The sequence below is a fragment of the Cnephaeus nilssonii genome (genome assembly GCF_951640355.1).
Source record: "Cnephaeus nilssonii genome assembly, chromosome: 19".
Taxonomy (NCBI): domain Eukaryota; kingdom Metazoa; phylum Chordata; class Mammalia; order Chiroptera; family Vespertilionidae; genus Cnephaeus; species Cnephaeus nilssonii.
The window spans coordinates 13,352,050-13,365,715 of NC_137090.1; the positions used below are offsets into that span (position 1 = coordinate 13,352,050).

General features: G+C 56.3%; 1 protein-coding gene across 1 annotated transcript; it reads left to right on the forward strand.

The window, feature by feature from the left end:
• The first annotated feature begins 3,007 nt into the window (after positions 1-3,007).
• On the forward strand, positions 3,008-12,868 carry RASL10B (RAS like family 10 member B). Its single transcript, XM_079798728.1, has 4 exons — positions 3,008-3,191; positions 6,182-6,545; positions 11,073-11,197; positions 11,697-12,868. Exons 2-4 carry the CDS (start codon positions 6,330-6,332, stop codon positions 11,965-11,967), a joined length of 612 nt encoding a protein of 203 aa, XP_079654854.1. The 5' UTR covers positions 3,008-3,191; positions 6,182-6,329; the 3' UTR covers positions 11,968-12,868.
• Positions 12,869-13,666: the final 798 nt, after the last annotated feature.

The following is a 13,666-nucleotide window of genomic DNA, read 5'->3' on the forward strand; positions in this document are numbered from 1 at the left end:
GACAACTCCACTCACCCTCACCCCCGCTACGTAGGTGATGGGGGATGACATTCAGATCTAGCCTCTGGCTTTCCCTCCCTTGCTTCAGTCACTCTCCACTTATGGTCAGAGGTTCCAGGATATATGGCTGAACAGCCTCGGGAAGCTAGTGTAGGGTCCTCGGCTATGATGGAACAAGGCCAGAGTAGGCAGGTTTGGGTCTTTGCCTTTTCTGTCCCACTCCATGCCTGGGCCTCAGATGCTGTGGGTGGACACACACCTGCTCCCATAGAGCCTGAGCTTGCACCTCAGCTGTCTGGTGTCCTCAGCTGAACCAGAGCCACATGAGGCTTAAAGTCAGACAGAACCGAGGACAGTGCCTCTCAAGCTCTCACCAAGCCTAGCAGATGTGGCTCAATAGTTGAGTGTCGACCCTTGAACCAAGAGGTCACTAGATCGATTCCTGATTCCCTCTCAGGGCACATGCCTGGGTTGTGGGCTCGATCCCCAGTAGGGGGTGTGCAGGAGGCAACCAATCAATGTTTCTATCTCCCTATCCTTCCTTTCTCTCTCTAAAATCAATAAAATAAAATCATTTTAAAGAAAAACTCTCACCACGGTAATCCTACCGATAGACAGTGAACAGGCCCCTGGATGTACATTCTTAGCCGCAGAAAGTGACTCTCAGCAAACCAAAATGACAACTGAATCTTACGTTCAGGCAAATTGTGCATTTTATGTTAATACTGTGTGTGTGTGTGTGTGTGTGTGTGTGTGTGTGTGTGTGTGTGTAAAATGTTTTAAATGACCTACCACTGGAGGCCAGTATGAGGCTCCATAATTAACCTGTAGCTCTGTGTTCTCCTAATATAACTAAGTTGAGAAGCTTTGGAGAAAACGCCTCAAGGTATGAGTGTGAGCATTGCACAGTTTCTTATTTCTAGTCCACTTGCTCTGAGGTAGAACCAGAATGGAGTGTTATGGCCCCGGGGAGTAGGCATAAAGCTTAGGCCCCTCAGGAGAGTAAGAATGAAAGATTTTCAGATGGGGGGGGGGGGCGGGATAGATAGTGCCCTGGATGGTTTAATCAAGTTAGGAGACACTAGGTGACCATTGTGATCTCAGGGGCCCAGTAAATCTGCTTCCCGACGCCCCCGCCCCCCCCGCAAGCGGCTCTCCAGGAGGAAGCACCATCCTTCTGGGCCTTGTATTTGCTGCTGCCATGACCTTCCTCCCCATACCCCCACCCTAACCCCTTGGGAGCCCACCCAGAATAAATAGGAACTTTCCCCAGGTGGGGCTCGAGTTCCTCTGTGTGTGGCTGTGTGTCTCTAGAAGAGAAAAGGAAAAGGCCCCGTGAAACCTGTGCATGCGAGGTGCTGCATTAAGGACTTGACACAACGCAGCCCATGTTTTGCCATGGGATCACATCTCCCATTTGACAAAGAAGGCACTTGGAGCTCTGAGAGTTCCACTTGCTTGCCTTCAGTCCCACAGTAAGTGGTAAGGCCAGGATCTAAATCCAGGTCCGTCTGATTCTGAACTCTGGCTCATAACGGCTGTGCTTTCTGTCTGGACAGGAGAGGGAACAATTGGGAAGGTGCCCAAAATGTAGAGCCCAGTGAGGAGGAGAGCCAGGTTCTGTGAGGAAACCATGGCCACAAGTAGTAGAAAGTGCTGGTGGGCGATGCTGGGTCCCAGAGGCAAAGACAGATATTTCAGAGCCCCGCCTCCCAGCCCTCCGGGCATTTAAAATACAACTGTGACCAGGTTGCTACCCTGCTTCAAAACCCTTTAATGGCCCTAGCCGGTTGCTCAGTGGTTAGAGCGTCAGCCCATGGACTGAAGGGTCCCAGGTTGGATTCCAGTCAAGGACATGTACCTCAGTTACAGGCTTGATCCCCAATCCTGGTCAGGACGCCTTCGGGAGGCAACCAATCAATGTGTCTTTCTCACATCAATGTTTCTCTCAGTGTGTCTCTCCCCTCCCTTTCACTCTCTAAAAAAAAAATCAATGGAAAAAAATATACTTGGGTGAGAATTAACAAAACCAAAAACAAAAACCTTCAATGCCTTCCCATCCAGCACAGGGCTATGTCCAAACCCCTGCCGGCAATCAAGGCCTTTGTTACCTCACCTCAACCAACTTGGCTCCCTGTCACTCACCAGGATTCCTGCCCCCTGCGTGCAGGTCTGGTCCTGGGCTCACTCTCAGGCCTCCTCTCCCACAACGTCCCCACCCCAAGTCCATTTCCGTCAAGGCTCCTTCCCTGAAGGTTGCCTCCACGGCCTCTAGCTAGCTGGCCCACTCCCTCTGCCTTCCCTCCGAACCCTGACTTGGCACACCGCATAGCCCAGCGTGGCTGCTTCTGGTCCCCGGTCCGAGCTCATCAGCGGCCGCCCAGCTAGGGACTCCCAACCTTTATATTCCACTTTTTGCCTTTCGGTAAGACAACTTAGCCTCTCTCAGCCTTAGCTAGCTCCTCTGTAAAACAGGATAAACACTCTACTTCACAGAATTGTGAGGGTGACATTTGAGAATACCGCCAAAGCTCGGAGCATGCTGTCTGGCACATAGTAGGTGCGCATACATGTTAGTGACTGATCATGACGCTGATAACGACTGTTCCAGAATAAGTACGTGGGTGATTCTGCCCTCAACCCCCGGTATCTCCCGGTCTGGAGAGGAGAAGGAGCCGCCTAGGGTTGCAGAGGTCATTCAGTGGAAGCAGAGCAGCTTTGCTCTGAGCAAGCCCAGCCTGGAGTGAAGCCAGTGGCATGAGGGCCTCCCTGGTCCCTTCTTCCCACCCCTCCAGGTTAGAGCTAAAAATATCGCCAGCAGAGTCCGAGTGGGTGAAGGTCGGGTCTGAGGAGGAAAAAACTCGACCTGGGTCGTCCAAGTGAATGTGTCAGGCTCAGGGACCCAGCGGAATGCCAGCCACTCACCGTCCCCCCGCCCGCCCCGCCCCGCCCCGCCCCGCGTCCCTCCTCCCTCCTTCCAGCGCTAGCGGGCGGCGCGCTCGGAGGGAGCAGGGGCTGGAGGTGCCTACCCTTTGGCGCCCGCACCTGCCCCCCGCGCCCGCCTCTGAGCCCGCCCCGACAGGGCAGCCGGGGCCCCCCTCCTCTCTCCCCCCGGGCCAGGGAGCCGGGGGCAGCGCCGGAGCCCGGGGGGAGCGCGGCCCCAGGGCTGGGGGCAGCTAAGACGGCCCCGGGTAAGCGGCGGGAGGCGGGGGACGCGGGCGGGTCAGGGGCCGGCTGGGTCGGGCGGGGAAGGGGGGGCGCGGGGTCGGGGGGTAGGTGAAGGGGGTACGGCTGGGGCGACTGGTGCCTGGGCGAGGAGGGAGGAGGGGGCCGGCGGGCTGGCGGGGAAGCGGCGCGGGGCTGCCACGTGAGAGCTGGAGCTGGGGGTGCGGGGTGCCTGCAAGGTGCTGGAGGCGGAGATCAGGCTGGGCTCTAGCATTCCCCCCCCCCCCCAAACTCCTACCAATCAGGTCATGGGTAGCCCAGCATCCCTCAAAGCCCCCACCCACCCACTCGCACAGGAACGTGGTGGGGACAACAGCAGGCAGACGGTGACTCGGCCCACGGGACCCAAAAAGCCCGGTCCTCAGTCTGGGGCAGAGACTCCGGCATGCAGGCCCAGGGGAGAGGACAAGAGGCGGGCTTTGGCCCCTGTGTGAGTCCCCAGGCTCTTCCCGAGCGAGCGCTGTCTGCAGACTCACTGCAGAGCGCAGGCCTTGGGGAGGGAGCGCCCAGGGGCTGGGCCCTGCCGCTCTGGACAGCCCCCCCTCACCCCCACCTGCTGGGGGTGTTGGATTAGTAGACACTTAGACCCAGGACCCCTGCCTGGGAAGAAGGAGGGGGCACTGGTCATCCCTGAGCCAGGGACAGGGCCGCCCTTGGGCCTGGTGAGTTCCAGGAGGCTGCCCCAGCCTGGGGGCCTCTCTTGCACCGCTTCCTGGCGCTGGCACTGTGACCCGCTTTTATTTCCCCGTTCTTCCCCCAAAGGACTGGTTTCTGGGCAGGAAGTGTGGTGTCCAGGAGGCTATGCAGGTAGGGGACATCCTAGATGCCTCTGAGTTGCCACCCCGAGAGAGGCAGAGGGCTCTTCTTGGATTCCTTGTCCTCTCTACCTGCCCTCGGATGTCCCCCTCCCCACCTGCCTGTCTGGTTATGTAATTAACCCAGCTGAGGTTCTCTGCCAAGCTGGCAGTGTCCGGGGATGCCGGAGGGGCCGAGGGCCTGCAGGGGTTTGTGGGGAGGAGGGACTGGTACTTACCCCACTTGGGAGCCATAAGCACCTGTTGAGGAGAAGACACTACACGGGGCAGGAAGGCGATCAGGGTCCTCCTCTTAGTTGACGGCTCAGCTGGCTCTGTGGTCACGTCCCTAAGTCTCGGGGGGTTGTTTTTGGTTCTTGTTTTTACCGTCAATCAAATGGGGGAAAGAATCACAAACACACATACACACACAAAGCATGTTTGTCCACAACAGTGGATGGTGACCCATCCCAGGATTGCTAAGCGCTCCTAGCAACCTTAGGTGGAGGTGCATAGCAATGGCCACTCTTCCCTGAACACCTGCTCTGTGCCAGGCACCTGGCTTTACCTGTACAACCACACCACACCCTGTGACGTTTCATGCCCAAGGTCACACTTGAGGTGAGTGGCAAAGCTGGGAATCCAACCCTGGTGTGTCTCACTCCAAATCCTGCCCTTTGTGTACTACGCTGTCAGTACAAGGACCTAGTGGATCAGGTCCTCTGGACGAGGAAAGACTGCAGTCCATTCAGCTGTGAGCTGTGCATGTGTGGAGAGAGCATGCATCCACACAGAAAACATACATGCAGACTGAAAAGCACGGCTCTATCAAAATCCAGCAAACCCATCTCCCCTGGACCCCCTTTGCAGGCTCTGGTCTCATCCTTCCTGGAAATAGTCCCCAAACAGGATGTCTCAGGCAGGTAGCAGCTCCCTGGTCATCCTCCTCCCCCCGAACCCCTAAAAAAGGGAAGGCACCTAGCTAGGAGATTTACATAGATCCGTGGTCGGCAAACTGTGGCTCGCGAGCCACATGCGGCTCTTTGGCCCCTTGAGTGTGGCTCTTCCACAAAATAACCACAGCCTGGGCGAGTCTATTTTGAAGAAGTGGCGTTAGAAGAAGTTTAAGTTTAAAAAATTTGGCTCTCAAAAGAAATTTCAATCGTCGTACTGTTGATATTTGGCTCTGTTGACTAATGAGTTTGCCGACCACTGACATAGATGTTCTTAGAAGTAGGGGCTATGGACCCATTTAATATATGTGCAGAGCGTGGCTCCGATTGGGCAGGTGATTTGCCCACGGACCCACAGCTAGAAAACATAGCTGTGGTCTATACCCAAGCTCTCAAGTCCCTGAAACTGAGCAAGCAAGGAGCTAATGAATCTGTGACAAGGTCCAACCTTGTAGCAGCCCAGTCCTGGCTGCTGGCACACCTGCTGTGTGCCAGGCCCTCTGAGCTCAGGGGGTTGCCAGAGAATCAGACACAACCCTTGGCCTGTAGGCATTTACCAGCTGGAATCCCTAAACTTGGAGGAAGTACTGCGACAGTGTAGCGAGGAGTAGCTGGCATTCTCTGGGCGCATTTCTTACTCCCTCCGTGCCTTCTCTAACGTGGGGACCCCGACCCTTAGGGATGTCGTATTCACTGAGGGTGTCCTGTGGGCACGCACGCTAACAGAGCAAGAGCTCAACAAGTGTTGCCCTCCAGAGCCAAGAGGCCATCTAATCCAGGGGTCTCAATGGGGACATTTGGAAATGGGGGGCATTTTGGGTCGTCATGGTGACTGGAGGCTGCTGCAGCTGGCAGCTGGGGATGTGAAAGGACCTGCAGTGTGCCAGTCCTCCTGCCCAATGAAGAATTCTCCCTCTAAGAAATGCCAGGAGCGCCTCCACTGAGACACACTGGCCTGGGCTCACCCCTGCGGAGGAGACCCAGACCCGCCCCGGGCTCTGTGGGGCAGCTGGGCTCCGCTGCTCTGCAGCCCGCCTCGCTGGCCAGAAGTCAGGTCATTCCCTGTGGTGGGAGGACAGGAAAACATGAAGCAAGGATGGAGAGGATTTCAGTAAATAAGATAGGGGTTCTGGGCAAGGGAAGGCATTCTGAGTAGCTGAAACCGCTTCAGCAAAGACCCTAAAGCCAGCCCACCTCTTGTCCCCACAGTCCAGGTGGAGGCCGCAGAAGGGCCCAGGGCGGGCAGGGGCAGCAATGACTGGTCCTGACGGTGGCTGAGCCCCCAGCCCCTGGAATATGCAGCCCGGGGGAGCCCCAGGCAGCGGCGAGGACGCGGTGGCGGCGTGGGGCGAGAGGCATGGTCTCCACCTACCGGGTGGCCGTGCTGGGGGCGCGAGGCGTGGGCAAGAGTGCCATCGTGCGCCAGTTCCTGTACAACGAGTTCAGCGAGGTCTGCGTGCCCACCACCACCCGCCGCCTCTACCTGCCTGCTGTCGTCATGAACGGCCACGTGCACGACCTCCAGATCCTCGACTTCCCGCCCATCAGCGCCTTCCCTGTCAACACGCTGCAGGTAGGAGGGCCCACGAGGGTAGGGGGGGCAGTGGAATCCAACCCTCTCCAGCTCCACGCTGCACCATGGGCCACCAGGAATGCTTAGAGCCGTACCAGGAATCCATTGTGTGCTGGTTTATTCTACAGATATTTGATGAGCTTTATTTATGATGTGTGTCAGGCTCTGTAGTGGGCAGTGGGGTAGAAAGGCCAGTAGACGGACAGCAGAAGAAAAGGCCAAGACCTGGAGAAGGTGTGTTCTCAGAGACAGGTCTCTTGCCCAGGGGGCTTTACTCTTAAGGGATGCTCTGCCCTGCTCTCAAGACTGGCCTGCTGGCCACCTTCCTGCAGGGGTTGGATTCAGGTGCCCGCAGTGCTGCGGCTTATAGAGCTCCTTCCCCAAGCCTGCAGGGACCAAGTCCTCCTTCTCTCTGCTTCTGGCTTCAGAGGGGGTGGGTGCCTGGGAGCTCTAAGACACTTTGCTCACGGAAGGCAGCCCCTCGGCAGAGGTTTTGCTCAGAAAGGATAGGCACAGTGGTGGAGACAGGAAGGCAGGGGCCATGGCTTGGCCAGTTGTAATTGTGCAAATACAGCTGGGGAGGGACTCAGGCTCAGCACTGTCTCAGCAACCCCGGGCAGGAGGCCTGGGCCCAACCTCATGGACCCTTGTTTCTGCCATCCCAGGTCGGGGGATCAGCACCAAAGACAACAGCCTGGTTCAGGCATCCCGCGCTTGGGAGCAGCGAGGTCAGGGCAGTGGGTCAGGGTCTAGCTCTCCAAAGGAGACTTGAACCGTAGCCTGAGTCTCAGATCTCACTCCAGGCCGGCACATCAAGCAAGCTTTGTGTGTTTTTCACGTTTCGTTGTGTCCTTCATTTTAATTTAATTTCAAGTTTGGCCTAGGTAAGACGCGGTTTAAAAGTTCAAACTTGGTGAAAAGGTACACCCCGAGAAATCTCAGTCCCACCTCTGCCCACTTCACCCTGATTCTTGCCCCGCTCTCTAAAGCCACTCTCCTTGTTTTGGGGATTTTTTATTCAGACTTCTAGTGTTTCTTGACACAAATAAGAAAATGTGTTCTTATTCCACTTCCTTTCTTAACATTTGAAAAACAACACTGTTCTGGACCTTGTGTTTTTGAATGAATGGTATAAGCTGGAGATCTTTCCATGTCAGTGTCTAGGGGTCATCTCCTTCTTTTTTTATGACCACGCTGTAGTCCATTGGAGAGATGTACTAGGCAGTTCCCCACTTGTTGGACAAGTGGGTTGTTTCCAACCTTTTGCTAGTTCAGAGAGTGCTGCGATGAGCAGCCTTGTACATAGCTATTTAGCACATAGGAGACATACCCGTGGGTGGATTTCTGGAGCTGCATTGCTTAGATCAAGGGTGAACGCACCTGGAGTTTGGAAGGTGTCAGACTCCCCTTCCCATCTGTAAACTTACATGAGCGCTGTTTCCCCCCAAGCCTTTTTTTGTTATTGATTTGGGAGAGAGAGAGATCAATTTATTGTTCCACTCACTGACGCATTCATTTGTTGCTTCTTGTATGTGCCCTGACCAGGGATCGAACCCGCAACCTTGGCGTATCAAGACGATGCTCTAACCCAGCCAGGGCTCCCCAAAGCCTTGCCATCAGAGTGTATTGTCTGACAATCGGATAGATGAGATTTGATAGTCTCTGTGTAGTTTTTATTTGCATCTCTGATTATGAGTGAAGTTGAGCATCTTTTCATACGTTTAAGGGCCTTTATATTTATTTTTCTGACAACTGTTAATGCCCTTTGCCCATCTTTCTATTGGGTTGTTGGTCTTTTTCTTTCTGGTTGACCCTGAGTTTTGGACTCTTTAGGATGTCCAAGACTTCACTCCTGGAGCACAAGTAACAAATATAAAACCCAAGTATCCTGCCCTGGCTGGTTTGGCTCAGTGGATAGAGCATCGGCCTGCGGACTGAGGGGTCCCGGGTTTGATTCCAGCCAGGGGCACATGCCTGGGTTGCAGGCTCAATCCCCAGTGGGGGACGTGCAGGAGGCAGCCAGTCAATGATTCTCTCTCATCATTGATGTTTCTGACTCTCTCTCCCTCTCCCTTCCTCTCTGAAATCAATAAAGAAATACATTAAAAACAAACAAAAAAACAAAAAAAACAAGTATTCTGATGGCACCACCTGAAAATAGAACAAAAACACATTCCTTCCCAATTCCCAGGAGAGTGGTGTTTCCTGGGTCTGAGCCTCAGTTGTCCCTCCCCCGGCCTCCCGCTCCTCCCTCCTATCAGAGAAGGAAGCTGAGGTTAGAGGGCTCAAGCAGCGAATGCACAGGTGAGGCCCAGGTGTTGGACCTCCCTCCCTCATCTCCCAGGTCCTTGGAACTGGACTCAGTTTCCGTCGCTCCTTCTTGTGTTTTGACAGGGCCCCAAGATGGTCTTTGACCACCTGGAAGCCTTCACAGAACGAGCTGGAAGGGAAGTTGAGCTTTCTTGTTCCCTCCCTTCAACCAGGGGCGAAGGGACAAGCCAGCCAGTCAGGAGCCTTCCTCCTCCCCCTTTTAGGAGCCTCCGGAGAGAAGTGGGTGGGAGGCAGCCTGGAGGCCCCCTTGAGGAGTCAGCATGTTGGGGGAGAGGTGGAAGAGGTGGGGCTGTCACCCTGGAAGGCTGGCAGCTGTTCCCTCTCCCCAGCCGAGAGCTGGGAGAGGGAGGGCACCTCTGTGCCCGTGTCCCCATTCCTCCCACTTGCCACTAATCACTCCCCTGTGGGTTGGGGGAGGAACCATGTACAATGTGGGTCCTAAGCTCCTGGAGCTCACTGTGTCCGGCGGAATGCTGTTTTCCCTGGCCCCGGAAGCCAGTTAATGGCTTCCTACAGTGTTAGCTTTGTCCTCCGTGTCTTCCCCCTGCACCCAAGTTAAAACTCAGCACAAAGAAAAGATGCCACATCATCTCCCTGGGGAAATCCACTGCCGCGGCCTCTAAGCTTTTGAGTTGGGAAAGGACCTTTCAGGAGTCAGACACAACTCTCCACCACCACCACCAAAGTCCTTTCCTTTTATTCCTTCTCTGAGGTGGAGAACCTGCCGTAGTCCTCCTTGATGCCTGGTCTTTGCCCCAGTTCAACTCACAAGCTGGCACAGGAGACGTGCTGCACCTCCTTCTCATCTCTTCCTGGCCCCTCAAAGGAGAAGACCCTGGTTCCCCTTGGCCCGGAGACCTCTACCTCCCCCGCTTCAGAGTCCATGCTCTTTCCACACACTGGCTGCCTTCAACTGCTCTTGCAATTGCCATCTGCTGGCAAGTTAATTAGCTAATTAATTCTTAAGGAACTTTCTCTTTAGTGCACTCAGACTTTCCATGGGTCTGTTCCTCTTGAGCTGCAGCCCCACCCTGAGAATTTGCCACAAACATTCAGGAAGTTCCGGCTCCCTGGGGCCCTGCTGTCCACCATGTATCCAGTCTCAGTCTTCTCAGACCTTCTCCTTCTGTCCACGGGCAGAGTGGAACCTACAGAAGGGGAACATCAGATAGCAATCTAAGGGCAGCCTGACAGACAGGAGTTGCGCTGATCCTAGTGTGGACTAAGTGGGGTTCAGGACCATGGAGAGCTCACCAGGTTAGGCAGTGCGCCCTTAAGGAGCCTGCTAGGAGCCAACACAGTGTGCAAGGTACTGAGTGGGGAGGAGGAGGAGTTACAGAAAAATGAGGATGGCTTGGTTCTGGTTCTCTCAGGAGCCCACAGAAGTGGGGGTCTGGCGATGAAACAGTTGTAACCAAGTTATATACACACAGGAGATTAAGGGAGTAGCCCCTTGCTTGCAAGAAGGCTTCTTGGAGGAGGAGGCATTTGAGCTAAGCCTTAGAAGTTAGAGACTATTTTGCTCAGCTGGCATGGCTCTGTGGCTGAGCCTCCACTTATGAACCAGGAGGTCATGGTTCGATTCCCCAGTCAGGGCACATGCTCGGGTTTGTGGGCTTGATCCTTAGTGGGGGGCCATGCAGGAGGCGACCAATCAGTGATTCTCATCATTGATGTTTCTATCTCTCCTTCTCCCGTTCTCTCTGAAATTAATTTTTTTAAAAAGATAGAGACTTTCTTTTTTATAGAGAGGAAGGGAGAGGATAGAGAGTTAGAAACATCAATGGGAGAGAAACATCCATCAGCTGCCTCCTGCACACCTCCCACTGGGGATGTGCCCGCAACCAAGGTACATGCCCTTGACCAGAATCGAACCTGGGACCTTTCAGTCTGCAGGCCGTCGCTCTATCCACTGAGCCAAACCAGTTAGGGCAGAGAGAGACTATTTCAACAGCTCCCGATACGCACAGGGCCGTGTAGTGGTCCTCGAGGTCAGACAGTGTGACTGCCCTATCCCAGCTTGGGGAGCACTGAGCTCCATTCGGCCCTGGCCCTGGCTTCCTGGGGAGAGGTGGGTGTGAAAGGCTTAGGGTGCAGTGGCAGGTGAGAGTGCTGTCCGTCTATGGCTGGAGGTGGCTGGGGACAAGGGGAGTCCTCATGGCTGCTCTAACCTTGGTCCTAACTGGGGTGTTGCAGGAGTGGGCAGACGCCTGCTGCAGGGGACTCCGGAGTGTCCACGCCTACATCCTGGTCTACGACATCTGCTGCTTTGACAGTTTTGAGTACGTCAAGACCATCCGCCAGCAGATCCTAGAGACGAGGTGAGGGCTCAGGATACAGTCCATTGCCACCTCAGTGGTGCCCTAGTGCAGCCAGTCCCAGGGAAAGGGCGCAGTGGAGGGAAGCAGATGAAGTCCCCCCAGGTCCCACACATCCAGTCAGACACACACACACTCATGACATTTCGCTGTCCCCCACTTCTGTTAACTCATTCTGGGACCCTCACCATGGGGTGGCTAGTCTAATACGGTGGTTAGATCAGGGGCTCCGGGAACAAGACTGCCAGGGCCCCTCAGCTGCATGACCAGGTCAGTGAATGTGTAAGCCTCAGGTTCCTCATCTGTGAAATGGGGCTAACCCTGGTACCCACCTTTTGGATCAAGTGTGCAGATGAGAGAATGTAATGTAACTCCAGAGCTAAGCCCTGCGCCTGGGACAGACGTATGGTAGCACTATTATTGGCCAGGCACAGCCTGCCTTCATTGAAGTCCAGTGGCTGCGACCCTGGTGGAGTTCTGAGAGTCCCACCTCGCCCCCCAGGGTGATTGGCACCTCAGAGACGCCCATCATCATCGTGGGCAATAAGCGGGACCTGCAGCGCGGACGCGTGATCCCGCGCTGGAACGTGTCACACTTGGTGCGCAAGACCTGGAAGTGTGGCTACGTGGAGTGCTCCGCCAAGTACAACTGGCACATCCTGCTGCTCTTCAGCGAGCTGCTCAAGAGCGTCGGCTGCGCCCGCTGCAAACACGTGCACGCCGCCCTGCGCTTCCAGGGCGCGCTGCGCCGCAACCGCTGCGCCATCATGTGACCCGCGCCCGCCCACCCCGCCGGCCCCTGGGGCGCCCGAGGCTGCTGCCGGGGCCGCCGGGGCGGCTGCCGCCTGGGACTGCCCGGCCTGAGCAGCGAGTGGCAGGAAAAGAACGCTGACGGCCCGGGCCTGAACCGCCCCCGCAGCCACGCACCGCCCGGTGAGAGGCGGAGGGCGAGAGGGAGCCTCCCCAAAACGGCCCAGTCCTCCTGTCTCTCCAATCTGTCTTCCCGGGGCGGCTCCTTTAGGGCTGTAGTTAGCGCAGTACCCAGCCTGGCCCCCAGGGGCGCCGCAGCCTTTTGGGATTGGGGTGCGCGCAGGAAAAGGAGGGTGGGGGTGGGGAGGTGTTGCCTTAGGCGGTCCCCCACCAGTCCTCTCCAGAGAGTGTGTCTGTCATTGCCCCGCGCCTTCCTCCCGTGCCCATCGGTCTGCCCAAGTGTCTCTCGGTCTCACCCACTCTCTGGCCCCCCAACCCGCCCCCCGCTCAGCTCACAGGGCTCTCATTTCTTCCAGCCCCTTGTTGCAGATCCTGGTGCCGCCTCTGGCCGCCAGCACCACCGGCGCAGGACAGAGAGATGCGGGTGGTCCTGGGACCACGTTCGGTCCGGGTCCGAGGGTTGAGGTCCCAGATTAGTCAAGGGGAGAAAGCTGAGCTCTGTCTGCCCTCTCCAGGGGGACCTCCCCACCCAGCAGCCCCGAGCGAGACACAACAACCTACCTTCCAGCCTTAACTCGATGGTCCGTCCCTGCCGGGTGCCCCTCACCCCCTTACTGACCCCAAAGCCACATCACCCCCTGGGTTACAACTTTTTCCCCTGACAGAGTGTGGAGAGGGAATCCCCCAAAGGAGAGGTTTACTTCCAGGATGCCAGGTTCCAGCCCCCTGTTCCTTCCTGCGTTGGGTGGTGGTAGATTGGGGGATGTTGGGTTTGGGGAGCTGTGGGGGGCAGGCTGGTTCCCAGGGTGGGGGTGGGGGCCCAGGTTGTGCCAGCGAAGGCTCTGCTTTTCCATCCACCCCAACCAGATGCCCCTGCTTGAATCTCAGGTTACCCTGATTAATCTGGGGAGGGGTAGAGGCAGAAAAAGAATTATGGGGACCCCTTGCTTGAGGGAGATATGCCCGCTTCCTCCCCGCCCCCCACTCCTGGATGGAGGCCCTCAGGATCTACACTTCCTGTGCCAACACCAGTTGGCCCCACTCCACCCCGTTTTCTCCGGCTGCCTGGCCGGGTTTCTACCTCTCCTCACCAGAGCTGATCACTGTCAGTTTTGTATCGACTTAGAAATAACAAAAATAATGAAGGTCCCAGGAGCGGCCTGAGGGATTCCTGGGGGACTTGGAGGCCACAAAATGGTGCGTGTTGCCTGCCCCCCAGGCCAAGTTCTCCTTGAGGCTGAGCCCTCAGCCCTGGGCTGATGGGAGGACAGCAAGGTTCCCTGTTAGAAGAGGGGCAGATAGAACATCTCAGCCTTGACCTGGCCCAGCTTTGTTGGGTAGACCAGGAAATCAGGTAGCCCGGAGCGGTGATGGAGAGGAGTCTGGGGGAGGGGTTGTGGGTGGGGAGTTTATCATCCAGATCTAGTGTGAGGGGGAATCTATGAATTTCCCAGCTGATTCCCCCTCCACCCACCTGGGTAGCACAGCCCTACAATGACCGCCCTGACCTGGGCAGTCCGGTGTCCCTGGTTCTAGTCCCTG

What these genes read in the sequence shown, in the direction of transcription:
- RASL10B (XM_079798728.1), top strand. Translation starts at nt 6,330, where the DNA reads ATGGTCTCCACCTACCGGGTGGCCGTGCTGGGGGCGCGAGGCGTGGGC. An exon ending in TCCCTGTCAACACGCTGCAG is followed by an intron (nt 6,546 to 11,072) that starts GTAGGAGGGCCC and finishes GGGGTGTTGCAG; the next exon opens with GAGTGGGCAGACGCCTGCTG. An exon ending in CAGCAGATCCTAGAGACGAG is followed by an intron (nt 11,198 to 11,696) that starts GTGAGGGCTCAG and finishes CTCGCCCCCCAG; the next exon opens with GGTGATTGGCACCTCAGAGA.